Source organism: Equus caballus, chromosome 13 (genome assembly GCF_041296265.1).
Source record: "Equus caballus isolate H_3958 breed thoroughbred chromosome 13, TB-T2T, whole genome shotgun sequence".
Classification (NCBI taxonomy): Eukaryota; Metazoa; Chordata; class Mammalia; order Perissodactyla; family Equidae; genus Equus; species Equus caballus.
Window position 1 is genome coordinate 37,815,813 of NC_091696.1, and position 22,458 is coordinate 37,838,270.

At 49.7% G+C, this 22,458-nt stretch overlaps 1 protein-coding gene and 1 non-coding gene across 7 annotated transcripts in view; both read left to right on the top strand.

Annotated features, from left to right (window-relative positions):
- Positions 1-5,591: 5,591 nt before the first annotated feature.
- Positions 5,592-22,458, top strand: part of POLR3E (RNA polymerase III subunit E) — a 32,096-nt gene continuing 15,229 nt past the window's right edge. Inside the window, exons 1-9 of one of the 6 annotated variants that reach the window (XM_023616200.2) lie at positions 5,592-6,233; positions 12,306-12,380; positions 13,648-13,698; positions 16,590-16,667; positions 17,430-17,545; positions 17,941-18,023; positions 19,846-19,953; positions 20,287-20,336; positions 21,965-22,084. In XM_023616200.2, the coding sequence (XP_023471968.2) occupies positions 6,015-6,233; positions 12,306-12,380; positions 13,648-13,698; positions 16,590-16,667; positions 17,430-17,545; positions 17,941-18,023; positions 19,846-19,953; positions 20,287-20,336; positions 21,965-22,084 (900 nt within the window). In that variant the 5' untranslated portion in view covers positions 5,592-6,014. Of the gene's footprint in view, positions 6,234-12,305; positions 12,381-13,647; positions 13,699-15,226; positions 15,357-16,589; positions 16,668-17,429; positions 17,593-17,940; positions 18,024-19,845; positions 19,954-20,286; positions 20,337-21,964; positions 22,085-22,458 lie in introns of those variants that run through there. The other 5 variants (XM_070230892.1, XM_023616203.2, XM_070230894.1 and 2 more) reach the window with 5 other exon arrangements.
- TRNAL-AAG (transfer RNA leucine (anticodon AAG)) lies at positions 5,832-5,913 on the top strand. Its single transcript has one exon. It is a non-coding gene; the product is annotated as a tRNA-Leu (tRNA).

Consider the following 22,458-nt stretch of genomic DNA (forward strand, 5'->3'; position numbering starts at 1 on the left):
TCAAGTATAAGTGTCGAATAAAGACATTTTCAGACATGTAAATTCTCAAAAATGTAATCTCCCTCTTTCTTCAGAAGATACTGGAGGATTTGCCCTATCAAAAGAGGGCCAGTGTCAGGAGGGACTAACAGGGAATTCATAGGGTGAAGAGTGCAGAAGAGTGGAGCAAAGTCAGACCCTCTGTGAAGGTGAAGGGCAATCCAACATAGCGGCCTTGCTGTAAAGCTAGACTTTATGGTCCGTGTCGGGCGATGGGAGAAATGTCTTCAAGAAGCTGAAGTGATAGCATACCTCATGTGTCTGTGGCAAGGATGGACAATTTGGATTTGAATTAGGGATGACTTCATAGAAACTAGGTAAGAAAAAGGCAATTATTAACTATAAACAATATTTTCCAGAAGAGGAAAAATAGTTGTGTATACAGCTAAGACCAAGCTTAGTGAATAGCATTTACTAATTATCACTCAAATGAAATTGTAATATGACTTTATTAGGAGGGTTGGGGTGAGGGGAGTGGTTGTGACAGTGGAGGTGCATGGTTAAAGACTAGTGGGAAGTCAGTAGGGAATGCCTAAAACTGAAAGAAAAAAAACAAAGCAACAATTTAAGCATGCTGTTTAGAATATGGAGATAAATACCAGAAGAATCAGCTAAAGGTTGAAAGTGGTTGCCTGGACAAAAGGGACAGGCGTATGGCTAATTCTGATAACAAGCCTTGTAGCATTTATGTTATACACATGTACAACTTTGGTAAAATTATCAAATTGAAGTAAGAATTTAAAACATTTACTAAGTTAAAAATACTAAATTAAGTTTGCTAAGTTAAACATTATAGAGGCTGGCCCATGGCCGAGTGGTTAAGTTTGCGCACTCCACTTGGGTGGCCCTGGGTTTCCCCAGTTCGGATCCTGGGCGCGGACATGGCACTGCTCATCAAGCCATGCTGAGGTGGTGTCCCACATAGCACCACCAGAGGGATCTACAACTCTATGTGCTGGGGGGGTTTGGGGAGAAGAAGAGAAAAAAAACAAAAAAGATTGGCCATAGATGTTAGCTCAGGTGCCAATCCTAAAAAAAAAAATTGATTATAATAATTAATGTATTAAACACCTACTACTATGTTTTATTGAAGCTAAAACACCATTGCTCTTAAGATGCACCATTATTTTAAGTATTAATGGGAAAAAAAACCCTGAAAATAAACAATATGCCATTGATCATAAGATGCAGGTCAATTTTAGAGAGATTAAAATGTGAAAAAATGTGTCTTAGAAACAAGAATACGTGTTATGTCAGACATTGGGCTGGGTATATACAGTTATCTCTAACTCTGCAACAAATCGCAGTATTATTGTGATCATATTACAGATGAGAAAAATGAGGCTTAAAAGGGTCCCATAGTGAAATCATTTGCCAAGAATGTTTTCATTAATCAAGAAGGAAAGTTGGAGGTTTGAAGATCAGATATCATCAATGCCAACTGATAATGCTGCTGTGTTATTCCCACGACCTACCAGCACCTTCCTGGGACACCAGGATTGGGTTTGCAAAGCTGAAATTTCAAGGAATTGATGGAAGGGTGCCAGTGGTGGAGTCTGTAGCTTAATTTGACTCAACACAGAAAATCTCACTCAAGTCTGTCAACTTGGATGGACCTTTGAGTGGTCAAGGTCTAAGACGACTGCATGTCCCAGTTTACCAGGGAGAGTCCTAGTTCACGCCCGTGTCCCACTTCTCCTTCCGGTTAAGCATTTGTTCCCGAAAAAAGTGCTCCGATGGCCGTGCTAAGGGTACATGCTCTGCTCACAACTAAAATGTGTCTCCTCTGCAAGTACGAAGTTCTTTCTGGGGAGGCCTAGGATGATCACTTGGGTTCCTTGGTTGCCATTACAAATCAATGCAGGCTAACTTTAGCAAAGAAGCAATATTTTTTGGGAAGAAGTAGCTTACGGAATGGAGGGTAAAACTGAAAGAATCAGGCCTTAGAAAATAAGCTATAGGGCCAAGTGTGGAGATCTAGCAGGCAGGGGGTAATGGTCTGGAAGTTCACTTCACGGCCCTACTGTTGAGCTAAACAATAACTGGAGTCCAGATTCAGTTTTCTAGGATAAATTCTCTGATTGGTCTAATTTGGGTCTTGTGCCCATCCCCTTACCACTTTGATTGACAGTTCCTCCAAGACCACAGAGAGGAGCGTTTCCCCAAAGGAAAATCAGTATTGGAAGCAGAAAATGGGGGAAAGGATTCTGGGAAGGCAAAAACAACAGATTCCCACCCAGAGAGAGAATTCCCTTTGCAGAGGAAGAGGAAAAGGGCCCTGAAAATAAGAGGGAAGTGTTAAAACTTTTCTGAGGGTTTGGTTGCAATCCTCTATCAAAACTGGATTACAGCCTTGTGGCAAGTGTAAACTTGCCAGGAGGCCAATTCAAAGATCCATACTTGGTAGGGATATTTTCGAAAAATTTATTTTTTTATTACAGTATCACCTACATAGAGTAAATTGCACAATCTTAAATTGTACAGCTTGGGGGCCAGCCCAGTGGCACAGTGGTGAAGTTCGCATGCTCCACTTCTCAGCGTCCTGGGGTTTGCCGTCCCGGATCCCGGGTGTGGACATGGCACTGCTCATCAGCCAGGCTGTGGTAGGCGTCCCACATATAAAGCAGAGGAAGATGGGCACGGATGTTAGCTCAGGGCCAGTCTTCCTCAGCAAAAAGAGGAGGATTGGTGGCAGATGTTAGCTCAGGGCTAATCTTCCTCAATAAATAAATAAATAAATAAATAAATAAATAAATAAATAAATAAATAAATAAATAAAATTAAATTCCTTCCGGATCATTAAAAAAAAAATTGTACAGCTTGATGAATTTTCGAACATTTGCAGAAAAGCTCCCTCAGGGCCCCTCCCAGGCAGTACACCCCCACCCACCCCACCCCGCACGAGGGTAACCACTTTTCTGACCTCTGTCTTGAAAGGGACATTTTATAGGGCAAGCGAAGGATTAAATAAAAAAGAAAAGAAAAGTTCACTAGGCTCTTGACTGACAAACGACAGTCAACTGGGTGGGTAGAAAACTAGTTTCCCAGTTCAAATCTCAATGTTATTAAATTTCATAAGAATGCTTAAGCATTTTACCAGGAACGTTAATTTCTTTCCAGAAGGAGGTTCGTGTTCCTGGAGGAAAGGTCTGGTCTTGGACCAGGTTTGTGATCATTTTCCTTTTATGGGGGCAAGGGAGTGAAGAATGGAGGGGATCCAGGACTGAGCCGCTCCGCCCATCCTCACTGCCCACAGCTGAGGGCTTATGATATACACAGACACCCTTCACCTGACAGCCCCTAGACTGGGGGTAGGGGCCAAGTGGGCAGTTTTGATCTGTGGTGCTTGCCCATCCCCACTCCACCTGCACCAGAGCAGGGAGTGGGGCGGACAGAGAAGTAGACACACTAAGGGATAATCATGGTTTCAGCCCTTCCCTCTATCCCCCAGGCTAAAGCTGCTGGAACCCTGTGGGTCCAAGAGTTCTAATGCAACATTCTGCTTCTCCTACTTATTAGTTCCATATCTGATTGCCACAAGACAGCTGTGGAATGGGGCTGCAAGACTGCAAGAAACTCTCAAAAGAAGGCCCTGGGCTCTGCCTTCCAGAATCAGCCTGCATCCCTGCTGGTTCCCTGTTAATTATCCCCGTCAGCATGTTTTAGTAGGCACAGACCTGAATTGCTCCAGAATGTTCTGGTAGAAATATCGCTAGCTTCATTTGAGCCCTTACCGTGCAAGGCAGGTTTATCGGTTACAATTGACAGCTCCCAAGTAGCACTAGCTTTAGCAGAAAAGGGGAATTTATTCCAATGATAAAGGGATGTCTCTAAGAATGCTAAGTCCTAATGGGCCCTGGGAATAGTCTGGAGCTGGGAGCCAGAAAACCATCAGGATTTCTCTACGACTCTCTGTTCTTTTCATTTGATCATTCTTTCTTTTTCCATGCACTGGCTTTCTCTACTTCTCCAATCCATCTCACAGAATATGGCCACCCAATTTCCCCTTTTTCCCTAGATCCAGTCAGTCTCAGAGAGTAACTCCAACACTTAATACAGTCAAATTAACAACTCAGAAACTCACCATGTCTCAGTTTAGATTCTCAAAAGAAAATCTGATTGATCCACCCTGAGTCCTATGTCTCATAGAGCCCGCTGGCCATGGTATGGGGCAGGGATGCACAGCACAAATGTGTCTGCCAGGGACCCATTCTCTGGGCTAGTCAAACAATTCCTAGAGAAGTGGGATTAGGCAGAGATGCCAGTAATTATTCTTCACCGTTGGGATATTTCTTTTTGGAAAACACAGCACACAACTCACAAACAAATACAGACCCCGGTACTAAAACACTGTAACCAGAGCAATGCATCTATTGATCTCAAGAACTATTCCTCATTTAGCTTTGAATCCCCTTCAGTGACTGGTGGTGTCTTCAATAGATGGCTGCTTCTGTATTTTTTAAAAATTCCTTTAAAAGCAACAAACTCTCCTAGCACAATGAAATCTTTGCGTATCAATACTTTTGTTAAAGATAAATGGAGAAAAAACTGGCTTAAGGAGGAACTGAAGAGAAGGAGAAATGTGGAATGCCCCAATGTCAGGGTGTGTGTCTACTGGATATTAACCAGAAACTTGAATATAACAATTTAACTTAAGATAAACAATTTAAACACACATATTCATAGCATAGGATAAACTGGATCTGTATGTGTTGTAATAGACCTCGAAAACATAATGTTGGAGGCGAAAAGCAAGTTGCAGAATGATATTGCTACAATGTAGTAATGTTTATGTAAATGAAAAATATACAGAAGACACACAGAAATGTATATATAGATATGAAAGTGTAAGAGATGGATTGGAAGGATACACATCAAATTCATGATAAATAGTTATAGCCAGGGAGGATGTTTGGGAAGGGGAATTTATTTTTATTTGTAACGGTCCATTTATTTTTTAATGGATTTTTAAAAGGACGACATATTCACCATTACCTGTGTAAATTTTAACAAAAAAGTATATACATAGGAAAAGAATTGTAAGTGAAATGCCTCAATATTAGGTGGTAGGAATATGGATGATTATTCTTTCTTTGCATTTTTAAATATCTATATACGTCCATATGGATAGATATTTGAAATATGTAGTTGGGTAAAAGTCATTGCAGATCAATACTAATAGCACGATAACATGTAAAAACTCATACACAATAAAAACAAAACCTCTATTTTCTATGCGTACATATATCCATATGAATATATCCATATAAATTCACAGCAAAAGATCCAGAAGGATATATACGAAGCTGATGATAAGGGTTACCTCTGCGGAGGGGACTTAGCATGGGGGTCAAAGGTAAAAAGGCATTTGTACTTTATCTGCAAAGTTTTAATATTTTGCAAAATTTCACGTATTATTTGTGTAATTAAAAATTAAAACAACTTTTCACAGAGAAGGGCACAAACCAGCTCCCTGCTTTGGCTTCGGAGCCCGTGGTGCGGATTTCTTCCAGAATTCGTCATTTCTCCCGGAGATACGTAACCCGAGGAGCGTGGCTTAACCTGAGGTCTCCGAGTTTAAACACCCGACTCAGAACACAGACTCAAACTGCTTTTCCCTTTAATCTATCTGGAACAACTCTGCATCTAAAGATTGGCGCAAATATTTTCTTTTAAATAGCTCTATCAAGATCAGGTAAAGCACATATTAAACAAAGAAACTCCGAGGAAAATGCGCTGCAAGTGCATTTAAGCGTATGAAGTAGGTCTCTGGAAGACTTCCCCTCCAGCCGGGTAGCGTGGCCGAGCGGTCTAAGGCGCTGGATTAAGGCTCCAGTCTCTTCGGGGGCGTGGGTTCGAATCCCACCGCTGCCAAGGTCAGCTTTTTGTGTGGTTCGCTTCCGCGCGGGGCTGTTTTTGGCTCTCTTTTGAGGGTGCGTGGGCGCCCCCTGCTGCCCGCCGGGCTAGCGGCCTGCATGAATGGAGCGGCGGAGGGGGCGGGTCCGTGTGCGCCGGGGCGGGGCATTGTGGGTAAAAGGAAGCGCGAGGGCCGGCCCGCTCCCCCCACGTGTCCGCCTGAGTTTCTCCACCAGCAACATGGCCGCTGCCTGAGAGGAGAGCCGGGCCGCCGCCGCCTCTGCAGCCCGCGGCTACCTGGGCCGTTGCCGCCGCCCGCTCGCGGGCCCAGCGGAGAGGTGAGTGCCGAGTTGGCAGCGCCCGCCTGGTCTTGAGCCGGCCCGCACTCCCGAGGTGGGCCTGGGCTGGGCTGCCGAGTAGGCCGGGAGGCCCGCGCCGTGCCCCGGGGCTGAGGGCCTCCGGCACTCGGGCGGGAAGGATGGGCAGCCTGCCCTGGTAGACCCTGGCCGGCCGCGGGCTCCGACCTGGCCCCGGCCCCGGAGTGGTGGGGGCCGCGGCCGATGCTGCCGGCGGTGACTCAGGGTCCAGCCGCCTTGCCCCTCCCGGCCCAGATGGGCCTTCTACGGGAGCACCTGTCCCAAGGCAGCCGGTGTCCGGCCGGCGCGGAGGCTTGTGGCGATGGCTGCGTGGTGGGCGTGAGAAGGGGGCCTGCCCACCCGCCAGGGAGGCAAAACCATTGGACAGTGTGGCTCGGGGCCGGCGGCCCGCCCGCCCTGATGGGCAGGGAGAAGGTACCAGGCCTGCCTGGGTCCCCTGCTCGCCGCTGAACCAGATCAGCCTCCGCCCGGCCAGGCCCGGAATTCTTCGTTCATTTGTTGAAGCCACCATTCAGTGATGATTGGGAGCCAACTCTATGCCGCGGATGCGACCCTGACCATTTGGTCAGAGGAGGGGTCAGTAAGCACGTCAAGTAAACCAGTAAAGAAACAAGGTCGTTCTGTTCTTAGTTTTAGAATCAGTAGGCTTGGGGGCAGGAAGAGGAGATCTTACCACACGCCGCAGTTTCTTCGTCTGTGAAATGGGGATAATAGAATTTCCTATCTCATAGGGTTGTGGTGAGGGCTAAATCGGGTAAGACGGGAGAAGCTCCAGCTTGCAGCGTTTGATTTGTGGCTAAATCTCATATCCTCTTAGATTAGAAGAAAACGTGTTGCCAAGTAATAACAAACACTCTCGCAGGTTACGTTGATCACGTAGTTAATCCTCACCGCAGTTTTCTGGAGGTCGGTACTTTATAATCCCCTTTTTAGGGATGAAAATAGCGAACGATAACGGACATTTAAACAGTGCCAGGTGGGCTGTGGATGGTGAGTAGCAAGCGTGGGATTTGAACCTCTGCAGTTCTGCTCTAGAGTCCAGGCTTTTACCCACTATACCATACTGCCTTTTATTGGAAGTGTGTGCAGCATAGTGGTTAAGAATGAGAATAAGGATCTTTGACAGCAAGACCCCGCTTTCTGTCCTGGCTCTGCCATTCTCTAGCGCTGTCACCTTGGGCAAGTTACTTACTCTTTGAACCTTAGTTTCCTCATTTCTTAATTTCGGATGATAAATCTTGATTTATAGGGCTATTGAGAAGGTTAAATGAGAATGTATTTCAAGTCCATAGAGAAGGATCTGACACTCAGTTAAGGGTTAATTAGTTCTTGTCCCCTAGGCCAAGTCTTCCTTTAGCAGAGGTGGAAACTGAGGTGACCCAGAGAGGGGGAGATACCTTGTCCAGGGGATACAGCCAGTTAGAGGCCAGGCCTTGAGACCGTTTGCCCTGGGGCCCTCTCCCCTTAACTCCGTTGTATTTTATCCCCTCAGACCTCGCTCACTCCCTCCAACAGCTGGAGATCATTTGGAGTTGCCTCTGCTTTTCTAATTGACAGATTAGATTCCTGGGTGCTCTGAACCCCTCCTTAGCTCCACCTGGTGTCCTTGTCCCCTTTCCATTTATTGAGCAGCTCCCTGTTGAGGGAAGTTTCCTGTGCCTAAGGCCATGGAGCCACTGCCACAGAGTCTGCTTGTGGCCACAAGACCCCCTGTTGAGGCTCAGGTAGTCACTGCTGTCAGGGGAGCTTGGCTTGTGGTGGCTGGGAGGCCTGCTCTGGCCTGGGCCACAGCCTCTGTCTGTTCTCCAGTGTCCATGCGGCTCAGTCTCTTGGCCCCCACTCTGTTGATGGGGCAGAGGTAGGCTCACGGGGTTGAGGTTGTGTGACCCCCTGATTTCAGACGCTCGTTCACTGAATCTTTGTACTATATTGAGGGTCTACTTTATGCGAGGCACTGTTCTAGGAATGGGAAAATAGCGTGAGTTTAAAAAGAAAAGATGATCATCCCCATAACAAATCCCCATAAAAATCTCCACTTTTTTTGAGGAAACTGAATCATCTAGAGACCCTCATAGAGCTCAGATTCTAGTGCAGAAGACAGACAATGCATAAGGAGACAGGCTAGGTAGTTCCAGATCGTGATAAGAAGGAAGTAAAATTGGGAGATGTGGTAGTGACTGGGAAGGGGTTGGAGGTGGGCGAGGGGCTCTTTTAGATGGGGCGGTCAAGGAATCTTAGCTCCTTCTGGAGGGGGTGGTGGTGATGTCTAATGAGAAGGAGCCAGCCTTGAAAAGACCTGGGGAAAATGGATGACGTGGAAAGGTCATGAGGGAGGCCGGAGCTTGGCCTGTTGGAAGCCCAGCAAGTGGTCACCTGGCCAAGGGGATGATGAGGGAAAGGTGGGGCAGGATCATGTAGGGCCTTGGGGCCATGAAAGAGAGTTGGGATTTTTTTGCATGTGACAGTTGAAGAGTTTTGAGCAGGGTAATGATGTGATTTACTTTTTTACAAGAATAACTTGGGCCGTTTCTGGGAGGATTGGAGGTAGGAAAGAGGGGCCACAGGAAGACTTGTTGGAGCAGTACCTTTCAAATTGCAGGTCAAGATTTATTAGTGGGATGTGAAATCAACTTGGGATTTTAATCAGCTTTTTTTTTTGTTTGTTTGTTTTTTACTGAGGAAGATTGACCCTGAGCTAACATCTATGCCAGTCTCCCTCTATTTTGTATGTGGGTCACAGCCACAGCATGGCTACTAATGAGTGGTGTAGGTCCACACCCAGGAACCACACCTGGGCTGCTGGAGCAGAGCGCACTGAACTTAACCACTAGGCCACTGGACTGGCCCTGTAACCAGCATTTTTAATTTTAATGAGCAAGAGTAGAAAACGTCACTGCATCACATCTACTGAAGACAATTATGGCTGTATGAAACCTTGTTTTAGTTATGTAATTGTATATATGTTCTGGGTTGTTTATATGAAATGGAATTTTTTTTTTGTTTTTAAAGATATGGTTTTTTTTTTTTTTTTTTTTGGTTAGGAAGATTGGCCCTGAGCTAACATCTGTTGCCAGTCTTCCTCTTTTTTTTTTTTTAATCTCCAAAGCCCCAGTACATAGTTGTATGTCCTAGTCGTAGGTCCTTCTGATTCTTCTGTGTGGGGCACCACCTCAGCGTGGCTTGATGAGTGGTGCGTAGGTCCATGCCCAGGAGCCAAACAGGTGAGCCCTGGGCCGCAGAAGTGGAGCACACAAACTTAGCCAGTATGCCACCTGGCCAGCCCCTGAAATGGGTTTCTTACTGTGGGTCTTAGGCTCAAAACTTTGAAAAGCACTAAGTTGGATGATGTTGGGTGGGAGGATGAAGCGAGGTGTTTAACCCCTGCAGTAACCCAATCAGGTGTACCTTGGAGGGAGGGGCTCCAGCTCAAGGTACCTCATCCTCCCTGAGCTCCTCTGTGGCTGGGAGAGGCCAGCAGAGCACAAGAGCCGGGAAAGCCTGTCTGGGAGAATGATTGCAGTTTGGGAACCTCCCTGGCCACACCCTCTTAGTATAAATGATCTGTTCCCTGGCTCACCTGGAAGGCCCCAGTCTCTCAGTTGTGAACACAGCCAACTGCAGAGAAGGTAGGTGCTTGACGTACATCTGTGGTCTTGGCAGCCAGTGCAGATGGGGGGGTCTTGGGCTCCCCCATCAATTGCTCTCTGTCTGGGCCTTAGAAGGCACCTAACACTGTCCTTTCGGGACTTTTTTTTTTTTTTTGAGGAAGATTAGCCCTGAGCTAACTACTGCCAATCCTCTTTTTGCTGAAGGAAGACTGGCCCTGGGCTAACATCCATGCCCATCTTCCTCTACTTTATATGTGGGATGCCTACCACAGCATGGCTTTTGCCAAGTGATGCCATGTCCGCACCCGGGATCCGAACCAGCGAACCCCGGGCCTCCGAGAAGTGGAATGCGCGAACCTAAAACTGCCGCACCACTGGGCCGGCCCTCGGGGCTTCTGATTTTCCCCAGTCTTTCATCTCCTGGCTGTCGTGGTGGCCTACTTCCCTCTAGTCTGTCTTTTTACCCCCTCCAGATTTTCCTCTACTCAGAATCCTTTGGTAGCTCCCTATTAAATAGCATTCCTGTGATCCATTTATTTGGACAACAAATATGTATTGAGTACCTGGCACTGGGGCTACAGCAAGGGACCAAATAGATGCAAATCTCTGCTTTTTCTGTAGCTTCCAGCTAGTGGCAATGGTGGTGGGGACAGATAATAAACACAGAGCTATACACAGTCACAGGGCGATAGGTGCTATGGAGAAAACCAGAGCAGGGAAGAGAGTTGGGGGGGGGGGGTTGCAATTTTGAATTGGGTGGACAGGGAAGGTCTTAGCCATGAGCTGACATTTGAGCAGAAACCTTAAAGAGGAGGAGGGAGTCATGAGGTGATCAGAGGGGAGAGCCCTTACAAAGGCCCAGAGGTGGGGTGGGAGGGGAGAGAAGAGGGAAGGAGGCCTGTGGGAGATGAGCTCTGAGAGGTAAAGTGGGGGGAGGTTCATAAAGACTTTGGCTTTTGTTCTGAGTGAGATGGGAGGGAGGAGGCCTTCGAAGGCAGAGGAGTGACATGGATCTGACTTGGCTTTCCAAAGGACCAGGGGCTGTGGGCTGGAGCCCAGATTGGAGGGGCAGGGCTGGAAGCGGGGAGAGCAGTGAGGAGGCTGTTGCGGTAATGCAGGTAAGAGATAGAACTGGACTGGACTGGGGCTGTGGCAGTGGGGGTGGCCAGTTTCCAGACGTTCTCTGGAGGTGGAACTGACCGGATTTGCTGGTGCGGGATGAGAGGAAGAGAAGCATCTAGGATGATGCCGGCATTTTGGCCTGAGCAGTCTGAGTTTGGAATGTGTATTGGGAATAAGTGAGGTGGTTTCTGGTGGTGTTGCTCAGGCAGGGGCCTTTGATGATGTTGAATCCCACCCATGGTGAAGGTATTTTGCCTTTTTAAATATTAAATAGCTCAAATGTTAAGTCGGTAAGATAAAAATCCTGGTGGTCTTACTCGAAAGTAGAGGTCCGGGCACTGCTGAGATCTGAGGGTGCCCAGGCGCCTTCACTCGCCCTCCGCGTGGAGACCTGCAGCCTTCCCTCCTCCAGCCGCTTGAAGCGCTTCCTGTCACCTGCGATCCCTTCTCCCCTCTGCTCTCCAGGCTTGTCCTAATCCTTCATGACCCGGCCCAAATGCCCTGCCCGGCCCCTTCCCTTCCCTCTTCTGAACCCCCCTACCTGGAGCTGCTCCCTGAAGTCGTATGGCCTGGCTTTGACTTCTGTTGCGTCCTCTTGTTTGCTGTGTGGCTTTGGGTAACACACGTAAAATGTCTCCACTTTCCAAATGTTCCAGTCTCCTCATTATAAAATGGGGGCAGTCAAGCCACTTACAGGGTTGTGTTGCACACATTAGAGAAAAGTATGTGAAGAGGGCCATTTTCACATACACACACACACACACACACACACACACACGCAGAGACCCAGAGAGCAGAGTCATCTCACTCGAGGTTGGGCTTAAAGTCAGCTTGAAAATCAAACATCAGAGACAGGGACAGCCTGGAAGGCCATGGGACTGTCTGCTCTTCCTGTTGGACGTTGGACTCGTTAGAGCTTCCCCATGGCCCCCAGTTAGTTCTCGAGTGTTTTCATCATGGTTGTGGAACCGCCAGCCTCCTGCCTGGCGGTGCCTTCTTCTTTGTGAGTGGTCAGAGAGCCTTAAAACCAGTCATTTGTTCTTTCCCACAGGTGCAGCTGATGTGGTGACTTGGGTCCACCTATTTGTACCCATTGCTTGGTTGTTTGTCTCTTTCTTTTTTTGGCTGATGGGGTATACGGTGGGCTGAGTATTTTCGACTTCATGATAGATGTAGAAATAAGATGAGTTTCTGTTTGTCTTGGGCTCCTCTCTCCCAAGGCAGGGCCTTTTGTAGAATAGGGACTCAGAAGTGTCGGCTGAACGACTGACTGACGGTCCAGGCCTCTTGCTGTCCCTTGCAGGTCAAGTCCGAGAACTGTGCGGCTGGCTCCCCGCTTAGTATGGCCAATGAAGAGGATGACCCAGTTGTACAGGAGGTAACTGCTGGTCCCCACCCTCTGCTCGGGCTGCCAGGGGAAGTGGCTGGGCCCAGGGCTGCAGGCAGTGGGGCTGGGCCCCTTTCGTCCGTCCTCAGGCTGGCCCTGGACCTGTTGGCATCTCCTCTGCCTGGAACCCTCTTCTCCCGGATTCCTGCCTGGCTGACCTTCTCATTGCCTACAGGTCTCTGATCCAGCATCAGGTTGTCAGTGAGGCTTCCCTGACTACCCTGCCTCGTGGGCCACGCCCCTGCACACTGCCCCCAGCACTCCCAACCCCTTACCTCGGCCATGCTTTGCACTCGGCCACAGCACTCATCAGCCTAGACATCAGTCTCGTTCCACTGGAATGTAAGCTTTATGAGGGCAGGGATTTTGTTTTCTTTGTCACTGTGTCCACAAAGCCAAGTTTAGTGCCTAGCACTTAATAGATACTCAGTGACTATTTGTTGAATGAATGAATGAATGGGGTTGACAACTCCCTCTTCTTCCTGGGCTTACCCAGGTTCAGTCATTCAGCACTTGTCCTCTGGATCCACTGTGTGCCGGGGGCAGTGAGTGAGGCATGTTCCTGCCCTTGGGAAGCTTAGGATCTGCAGGGTGAGACTGACAACGAAGGAGTCTCAAGTTGCAGAGGGTGGGGAGGTGGGTTCCAGATCCGGACACATCCTAGGGCCTCTTGGCCTTTGCACATGCTGTTCCTGCCACCTAGAATTCCCTTCGTGCATACCTCCCCTGCACCTGATGACCCTTTATTCATCCTTAAGGCCTGGAGGTGGGAGAGAACGTGGTTCGTAGGAAGAGCTAGGAAGCAGGTAAACTTCTGCATGGTGGGGCAGGGGGCGCTGAGTGTTGAGAAGAAAGAAAGTAGGGCCAGGTCAGTCTCGGAGGGACTTTCGGACCACCTAAGACAGAGTGACAGGCTGATCCTGGACAGGTGGTGGAGGGCCCTGACAGGTGGGTGAGCGTTCCCCTGCTCCATCCTCATCAGAAAAGTGCTTCGTCTAGGATGCATCCTGATCTGGGCAGCCCCAGGGAAGAGGCTTCTTTGTTGGGTTGTAGTGAACCTGGATAGCAGGCCCTGGATATATGCAGACTGGAGACTTGGGTCCCTTTGTTTTTAGCATTAGCTGAGCTATTCCCTCCACTCCCAAACCGCCTTTCCGGGCCGCCATCCCTTACCTGAAATTGGAGGTGTGTGCACATGCAAGTACAGGTCAGGCACTGGGTTTTGTCTCCTGATTGAGTCTTCTTCTCTTGTCCCCAGATCGATGTGTACTTGGCCAAAAGTCTGGCAGAGAAGCTCTATCTGTTTCAGGTAATTATGGGGCTTGAAGGTAAAGGGGTACAAAGCAGTGTTGGTGGAGTGGTGGAGATGCAGTAAGTGGTGGGCTGGGAACTGTGGGAAACCTCAGCCTCGCTTAGAATTCTTAGTGCAGAGGGTGCGATAAGAGGGTTCTCTTTGCTTTTGTGGGCAGGTCAATAGTGGCCTCTCATTTTGAAGATGGAAAACTCAGGCAACTGTGAGCGGCATGATGGTGTAGTGGTTAGAGCTTGGGCTCTGGGAACAGACCGCCACATGGAGGCCCAGCTCCATCGCAACTAAGCTGTGAGCCCTTGGGCAAGTTCCTTAATCTCTCTGTGCCTCAATTTCCCTATTTGCAAAGTGGTGACGGTAATAATATCTGCCTTGTAGGGTCCCCATGGGGATTAGATGAGTCCATATTAAAGTGCTTAGAACACTGCCTGGCACAGAGCTAGCACTGAGCATGTTGGCCACCATCATTACGGAGGCTCAGAGAGGGGCTTTCTGGAGCAGCGCCGGGGCAGCAGCAGTGAGCCCTCAGTCCTGCCAGCTGTGAGTCCCCTGAGTTGTTATCCCTGCCCCCTCCCCTCTCTCCTGGGCTGGTAGCTGTCCTAGTGGGTCTCAGGCATTGAGCATTGACTGTTTGCAGGCACTGCTTAAAGCACTTTACATATGTTAACTCATTTCATCCCACAAAAACCCATGGTGGTTATTATGAGTGTAACTTTCTAATGGCTTTATTGAGATGTAATTCACACACCATTCCATTCCCCCATTTGGGTGTGTAATGCAGTGGATTTTAGTCTATTCACGGGGTTGTGCAACCTGCACTGCAGTCTATTTTAGGACTTTTTTTTCCTGCGCACCCCTACCTTCCCATTCCCATGTGCAGCCCTAGGCAACCATTAACCTATTTTCTCTCTCTCTGGATTTGCCTAGTCTGGACACTTCGTATAAACGGAATCAAGTAGTATGTGGCCTTTTGCATCTGGCTTGTTTTACTTAGCATAATATTTTCCCAGTTCTCCCATGTTGTAGCATGTATCAGTTCCTCATTCCTTTTTACAGATGTGTAATACTCCATTGTATGGATATATACACACCACTTTTTGTTTATCCATGCATCAGTTGATGGGTATTTGGGTTGTTCCACTTTTTGCCATGAATAATGCTGCTGTAAACATTTCTGTACAAGTGTTTGTATGAACATGTGTTTTCATTTCTCTTGGGTGTGAACCTAGGAGTGGAATTGCTGGGTCATATGGAAACACTGTGTTTACTGTTTTGAGGAATTGACAGGCTGTTCTGCACCACTTTACATTCCCAACAATAACGTTATTGTTTTAAGTATTTTTGTCCCCGTATTGCGTAGGAGAAAATGAGGCACAGGGAGGCTAGTAACTTGTGCAAGGGGCCTGGGACGGGGTGGCAGAAGTGGTGCTCCAAACGTGTGCTAAGAGGCCTGGTGTCCATCCTCTGGGGTCTGCTTTTACAGGCCTTGGGGCTGGAGGCCTGTCCTTTGGGCCTTCTGAACATAGTTCCTTGAGTGACCGCAAAATGATGGTGGAGCTGGTGGTGGTGAAGTGACCCTGGCGTGTTCATGGTGTGCCAGGCCCTGTGCTGGTTTCAGCTCCATTTGCCTCATCCCCTGCTTCCAGCGGCCCTGTGAGGTGAGAATGCTCAGGCTCGGGGAGGTGAGGAGCTGAAATAGCAAGTGGCAGACTTAGGACTAGAACCCAGGCCTCTGTGGTTCCAGAACCTGTGCCCTTCACCACCACCCTTCCCAGCCCAAGATGGGAAGATCACAGAGCTGCCTGGGACCTTGGCCAACCAGAGGCCTCCCGGGCTGTTGTGAGTGAGCTTGTCCCAGCCCAGGCCCCTTTCAAAGGCTCATCCAGACCAGCTGAGCTGCAGGCTGTTCCTGGACCTGCGCTCCAAGGTCCTGCCCCACGCTCCGGCCCGGGAAGCAGGGCAGAGTCACTGTGTTGCAATTTCAGTGAGATTTTAGGAAACACCCATTTCTTTGGGCTGGCATGTAGCTAATCTGAAATGGCCTCCAGGGGAGAGTTTACTTTACGCACTGCTGCCTCCACCAGGCTCATTTCAGTCTGTCACGGTGCCAGCAGCGATGGCCACAGCTTTTTGAGAGTGAGTTCAAACCTTGACCTGTCCATCCACCCAGTAGCATACGTACAATGTGGGAGAAAGAAAGAAGTGCGTCTGTGAGGACTGACGTGGAAAGATGTCCCCAGTGTGTTCAGAGCAAAGAAGCAATTTCAGGGCAGTACGTTAAGGTGTGACATAAAAATAACTTCACGCATGACAACACTCAGGCCCGGAGAGGGCTCTCTGAGCAGGCCAGTGGCAGACCAGCTCCCTTCTCTGCCTTCAACTTTTTATTATGGGAAAGTTCACGTGTAAGCAAAGGAAGAGAGATGAGATAATGAGTTCCCATGTATCCTTCGTCGGGCTTCAGCAGTGAGCAGCACTTTGCCGGTCTTGTTTTTCTTCTTTGCTCCCTTTGGTCTCATTTCACTTGTCCTTGTCTCCCTGGATGGCCTGGTAACTAGCAATTAGACCTTGTACCCTCACTCTTGACTCCCATGGCAGTGCTCTGTGTGTTACTAGAGCCCAAAGGGTGATGTGAGCTGGTGCCTGTTTGGGTTCTTGATGCCTAGGCATGTCTCTTGGAAGTCAAAGACATTGAAAATTGCCCTTTGGAAGACGGCTGGGTGGACCCAATGAGAATGGGATGCAGGTGGAGACCAGCAGAGCCTAGTGGAGCCTCTGATCTCTGCTGGGGGTGGGCCTGGGGGTTGAGGGTGGCTGTGGCGATTCTTGGCTGGAGCCCCTGGAGTGCAGCTCTGGGCAGGATGGACTGACGACTCCCTTCCCCTCCCCAGTACCCTGTGCGCCCAGCCTCGATGACCTACGATGACATTCCGCACCTCTCAGCCAAGATCAAGCCCAAGCAGCAGAAGGTGGGGCTGTCCTCTGATGGAGGTGGGGGGATGGGAGTGGTGATGTGGGTGGGGGCTGATGGAGACCAGGAGACGGGCCTTTTGTGGACTGAAAGCCCAGAGAAGGAGCTGTTGGAGAGTTAGGAGGAGAACCAGTAGCTTAGGAAGGAAGGAGTTCCAGAAGGAAAGAGGTTGGTCATTTCCAGAGGAGGCCAGGGAGGAATGTGGCTGAGGATGAGTTAGAGAATGGGATGCGGGGGAAAGGGCAATGGGAATGACTCGTGTTCACAGGGTAAGGCTGGGGGCCAGTGTGCAGCAGGCCTTGTGATGGGGAAATCTCATGCCTCGCAGGGATGGGGTGATCGGGACCGGGAGGACTGGGGATGTGCCCCCATCTGGGCTGCAGCTCTCGCTCCCGTTGTCACGTAGAAGTGCTCTTCAGGGATTGCCCAGTTCTGCTGACTTTTTAAGAGAGGGTGGAGATAAGGATTTTTATGAGAAATCTCTTGATTTTTTAAATCCGGATATAGATCTTTGGGAGTAGAGTTGGGGGACAAACAAAACTACATGAAAACCCCCAAAAAAGCCTTTTCTGTTGGAATTTGGGTTTATGGCCTTTGGCGTGGACTGCAGCCTAGAGACCCTTGGGAAGGGACATGTGTCAGTCCTGCTGCTGAGCAGGGCCAAGACTGGCAGAGACTGGGGTTAGGAGGTGGCCATGGCATCCCCTGGGGACTGTGCCTCAGCGTCCTTATAGCTGGTGGGGGTGCTTGGTGCCTCCAGGTAGAGCTTGAGATGGCCATCGACACCCTGAATCCCAACTATTGCCGCAGCAAAGGGGAGCAGATTGCACTGAATGTGGATGGCGCCTGTGCCGACGAGACCAGCACATATTCCTCGTGAGTTCCCCAGGCCCCAAGGCATCCGAGCTTCGCTGTGTTCAAATGTGAGCCTTCCAAAGGCTTTAAGACACCTAAGCCCTTGTGCCCCCTTGCTCAGCTCCCTACCAGTGTCTCACTTTTGCATGACTGGGCCCACCTCAGACCTTTCCCTCTTGAGATGATGGACCCTTGATGGGAGTGGGAGCTCCCACCCCCTGCCTGTCTCTTGGGCTACAGACAGGCCTTGAATTGTCTCATGTGAGCTTCCCTCTTGAGGTACATTAGCCTCTCCTGTGGCGTTGGTCCCTCGCTGTTGGATTTCATAAAGTGTTTGGGGTGGAGGGGGCTGAGCCTGCCAGGTCCTGGGTCTGGAGCTTCTTTCCCCTTGATGTCTGTTCTCCCTGTGCTCCCAGGAAGCTGATGGACAAGCAGACGTTCTGCTCCTCCCAGACCACCAGTAACACGTCCCGTTACGCTGCTGCGCTCTACAGGCAAGGTACCCGCAGCTGGGCATCCCGGGCACTATGGCTTGTGGAGGCTGACTGGGTGGGAGGGAAGTAGGATAGGGGCTGGGACAGGGAGAGGCAGGCCTTCCCTGGCCTGGTGTCCGGCCCCTTCCTCCCTGAATGCTAGATGCCTGCAGCGGCCAGGCAGGTTGTGGAAATAACAGATTGTCAGAGGGCTCGAATTGGCCATCTTTAGGGACTTCTGGCTAGATACCCTCCGACATGATAGGGATGGGGCTCCAAGGTCATTGTCCTCTTGGGACACAGACACACACACAGAGAATAACTTTTGAGACAGGTGGTGGAATTTTGTTTTAAAGATGAGGTACTCATGACCCAGCAATTCCATTCTTAGACAGCATATCTGCCCAAGAGTGATGAAAACCTGTGTTGACACAAAAACTTTTACACGGATGTTCTTGGCAGCATCATTCATGATGTTGAAAAGATGGAAATGATCCACATGTCCATCAGCGGACGCATGGATGACAGCACGTGGTCTAGCCATGCAGTGGAATGTTATTTGGCCATGTAATGGAATGAAGTACTGATAGATGCTCCAGCGTGGACGAGCCTTGAAAGCAGTGAGCTAAGTGAAAGAAGCCAGACACAAAGGGCCCCGTGTTGTGTGATTCCACTCATATGAAATGTTCAGAATAGGCAAATCCATCGAAACAGAAAGTAGATTAGTGGTTACCAGGGGAGGAGAGTGGAATGGGGAGTGACTGCTCATGGGTACAGGGTTTCTTTTTGGGGTGATGAAAATGTTCTTAAATTGATTGTGGTGCTAGTGGTGCAGCTCTGTGAATATATTAAAATGCATTGAATTGTATGCTTTAAACGGGTGAATTATATCTCAATAAAGCTATGAAGAAGTACAAAGTACTGTAAGTATTTAGAGTTTATAAAGCAATAAATGCAACTAATTTGAACACGTGGGAAACAGAGTAGAAGCGGAAGTAGTGTTGAATAACCATACTCTTCTTTCGTGAACCTGCATCTCAAGGATATAGTTCTTTAAAGCCACATTCCTCGCAGCCAGATCATTCATTTATTTACTCCTTATCTCAAGCATTTGTTCCTCTGGAGTCCACAGAGCCATTTCCACAGAGCCTTAGCATCTGGCTTCTTCTCTTTCAAGCCTCCATTGACTTGATTCAGATCAATTGTCTTTGCACTGCCTCCCAGTGCATGGGTTTGAGTCACAAGGAAAAGTCATGATCTTCGTCAGACTGCACAGACAGTCCTCCACCTGGCTGTGCCAGGGGCCACTTCTTGCGCCACATTTGCCCGAACAGACTTCTCCGTGGGGCGGGTGGCATTTTGACAGGGAGAGGTGGGAGGATGCGAAGGAGAGGAGGAAATCGGGGTGTGTGTGGGATTAGGGAGGCAGTGAGTGTGGTGTGGCAAAGGCCTGGCGGGGGAGCGAGTAGGGTATGTTTGGTGTGGATGAGTTGCTCTGTGGTCGGAACAAGCACTTGTGGGGCGAGGAGTGGGGACCAGGGTTGGGAGGGCCTTGAGTGTTTACAGGCAGGCCTTGGGGAAATGGCTTTGAGCAGAAGACTTTGGGTTCATGTCCTGATCTGGGTTGTGTGTCTGGTGTGTCCTGTAGGGCCAGGTAGGGTTGGGAATGACCCTTGGCCTAATGGTCCCAAGGCTCTAGGAGTGGGGGCTAGAGCAGAGGTGGGAGGTGGTTTGGCAGTGGGCTGAGGTCTTCAGGGGAGTCCAGGGCCCTTGGTGACTGCCTTGAGCCAAGCTGGGCGGTTCGCCTCACTTCCTAGAGTCAGGTCCAAGCCCTTCTTCCTCTGCCAGGTGAGCTCCACCTGACTCCTTTACATGGCATCCTGCAGCTGCGGCCCAGCTTCTCCTACCTGGATAAGGCAGATGCCAAGCACCGAGAGAGGGAGGCCGCCAATGAGGGTGAGCTATGGACACCCAAAGCCCCTGTCTGTTTGCATCTTGGCGGGATGGCTTGGTCATGAGAAAACGTATTGAAGGGATGGATTATAGGATCCTTCACAGCATCCCTGGCCTCTACCCACCGGATTCCACCTGCACCACCCCCACAGTCTGAACAACCAAAAATCTCTCCATTCATTCCCACATGTCCCCTGGGAAGTAAAAATCATCCCTGACTGAGAATCACTGACTTATGCGGCTACCCTGCTTGAGGCCTCCCTGGTGCATGGGGTTGGGAGTGGGGAGCTGGGGGCTCTACCAGAGGCTGCAAGCAGGGCTTACTTCCTCTTGCAGCGGGAGACTCTTCACAGGACGAGGCAGAAGAAGATGTGAAGCAGATCACGGTGAGCTCTGGCTCCAGGCGGGAGGGTGCGGCCTCGGGGGCAGCAGGACTGGCTTTGTAGCTCAGCTGCCCAGAGACAGCAAGGGACGGGAGGGTCTCCACGGAACGTGGCCTCTGGGTCTGAAATAGATACAGAAAAAGTGTCCATCCTTTAGAGCCTTCTTGCTGGGCCACCTGGAGTGGTAGCCTAACCTCTGCCTGGCCTGAGTTCTCCCAGCTATGAACAGATATCGGCCCTGGGTGTATAGAAGAGATGGAATCCTGGGGCTTGGCTGAAATCGCCTGGGAAGAGGAAGCCAGGGCCCAGGAGGCCCAGTGAGCTCACAGACAGAGTCTGCGCTCTGGAGCCCATGTCTTAACGGAGCCAAAACCTTGTGTTCATTGACCATGTAATTCTATTTTTTCACTGATGCACAGATGAAAAGTTTCTGTCTTCATAGTTACTCCTGTATTTTAAAGATGTTTAAAAGAATATCAACCTTCCATTTATGGTTTATAAAGTTTCCCCTCTTTACGCATATTTAGGTTAAAATGAGCATTTAAAGAAAAATACTGTACAGATAATGATGCAGATGGTACACAAGTGAGGCTGAAGCTGTGGTGAATGTTTGCATATCCTTGTGCAAGGCAAGTGATTGGCAAATATTGACAACGTAGGGGCCGTGGGTGCTCCACCCGTTCTCTCAGTAGCTTGTTGGATGACCTTAGATGCCCTCTTCCCTTTTGGGGGACTCAGTGGCCCTCGTTTAACCAGGTATTCTTAGACCCATGTGCTTTAAAGGCCCTCCCCCCACCCCCATATAGAATCCCAGGATTCTGTAATCCAGCCAATACCCGTGTGCAGATGTCTTTCACAGGAGAGGTGAGTCAGAGCTTGGCTCCATCTGACTTTAAGCAACAGAAACCTAGATCCACCTGGCATGAGCCAAAAATGAAATGTATTGGTCCTGAAAAGTTGAAGGGTAGCTTCAGGTATGGCTGGATTCAGGTGCTCAGGCTCTATCATCAAAACCTGGTTTCTCCATCTCCATCTCCAGGTTCTGTCTTCCTCTTCTGGCCTCTCAGGCAGGGTGTCTGTTCTCAGTGGTACAGAGGATTGTCCCAGCTCCAGGCTCACATCTTCCCAGCTTCCAAGACTCCAGGGAAAAAGAAACTTCTTTCTCATTACTTAAACTAAAGTCCCAGACTGGACTCATTGGCTTGGCCAACCCTGAACCAGCCCCTGTGGCTAAGAGGATTTGGTGCTCAGATTGTCCAGGTCTGAGTCACGTGCCCATTCCTGTAGCTGGGAACGTGTGTGGGGGTGGGAGGCAGGGGGAGGGATGTTAGCTCCTTTGAACTGGAGGGGAACTGGGACTTTCCCAAAGGAAAATGGAGGTGCTGTTACCAGTGGGAATGGAAATGGATTGGGTGCTAGGCAGGCAGAGGCAGGAGATAGCTGCTTCCTGGCCTGCTGGCAGGTCACAGAGAGGGACAGGCTTAGAACTGAACTAAAATGACCTGCGTCAGGAAATGAGAGGGAGGTGGGAGTGGGAAATGCCCCAGATATGGGGTTCTCTGGCCTCCTGGTGGGCACTGGGACAGCAGTCCAGGAAGTGTACCAGGCCTGAAGTCATGACCCCCTCCCAGGTCCGGTTCTCCCGGCCCGAGTCAGAACAGGCCCGCCAACGTCGTGTGCAGTCCTACGAGTTCCTGCAGAAGAAGCATGCCGAAGAGCCCTGGGTCCACCTGCACTACTACGGCCTGAGGGTGAGCTGAGGTGCCCTGGCGGCTGACGCTGGCCCCAGAATGGGGTCCTGGGAGGAAAGCCCAGTGCCCAGGAAGTGTTACAGTGTCCCCTCACTGTCTCTCCTCTAGCTCATCTCACATTCAGTCGTAGCCACTTGGTAATACCCCAGGGAGAGAGGATTAAGTTCTGTGGGCAGTTTCTCCTGCAGTCCACTCTGTGTGCTGCCAAGGGAGCGTGAAATCGAGAAGTGAGTGTTTCCCTGGTTGAGGGTTGCAGCCCCCCAGGGTCCCCCTAAATGTGAGCACCATGCTGGGCTGGTGTGTGGTTACATATTTTTACGCATCGTGGGCCCTGAATGAAACTAGACACTTCATCTGGTGCTCCATGGAGAGTT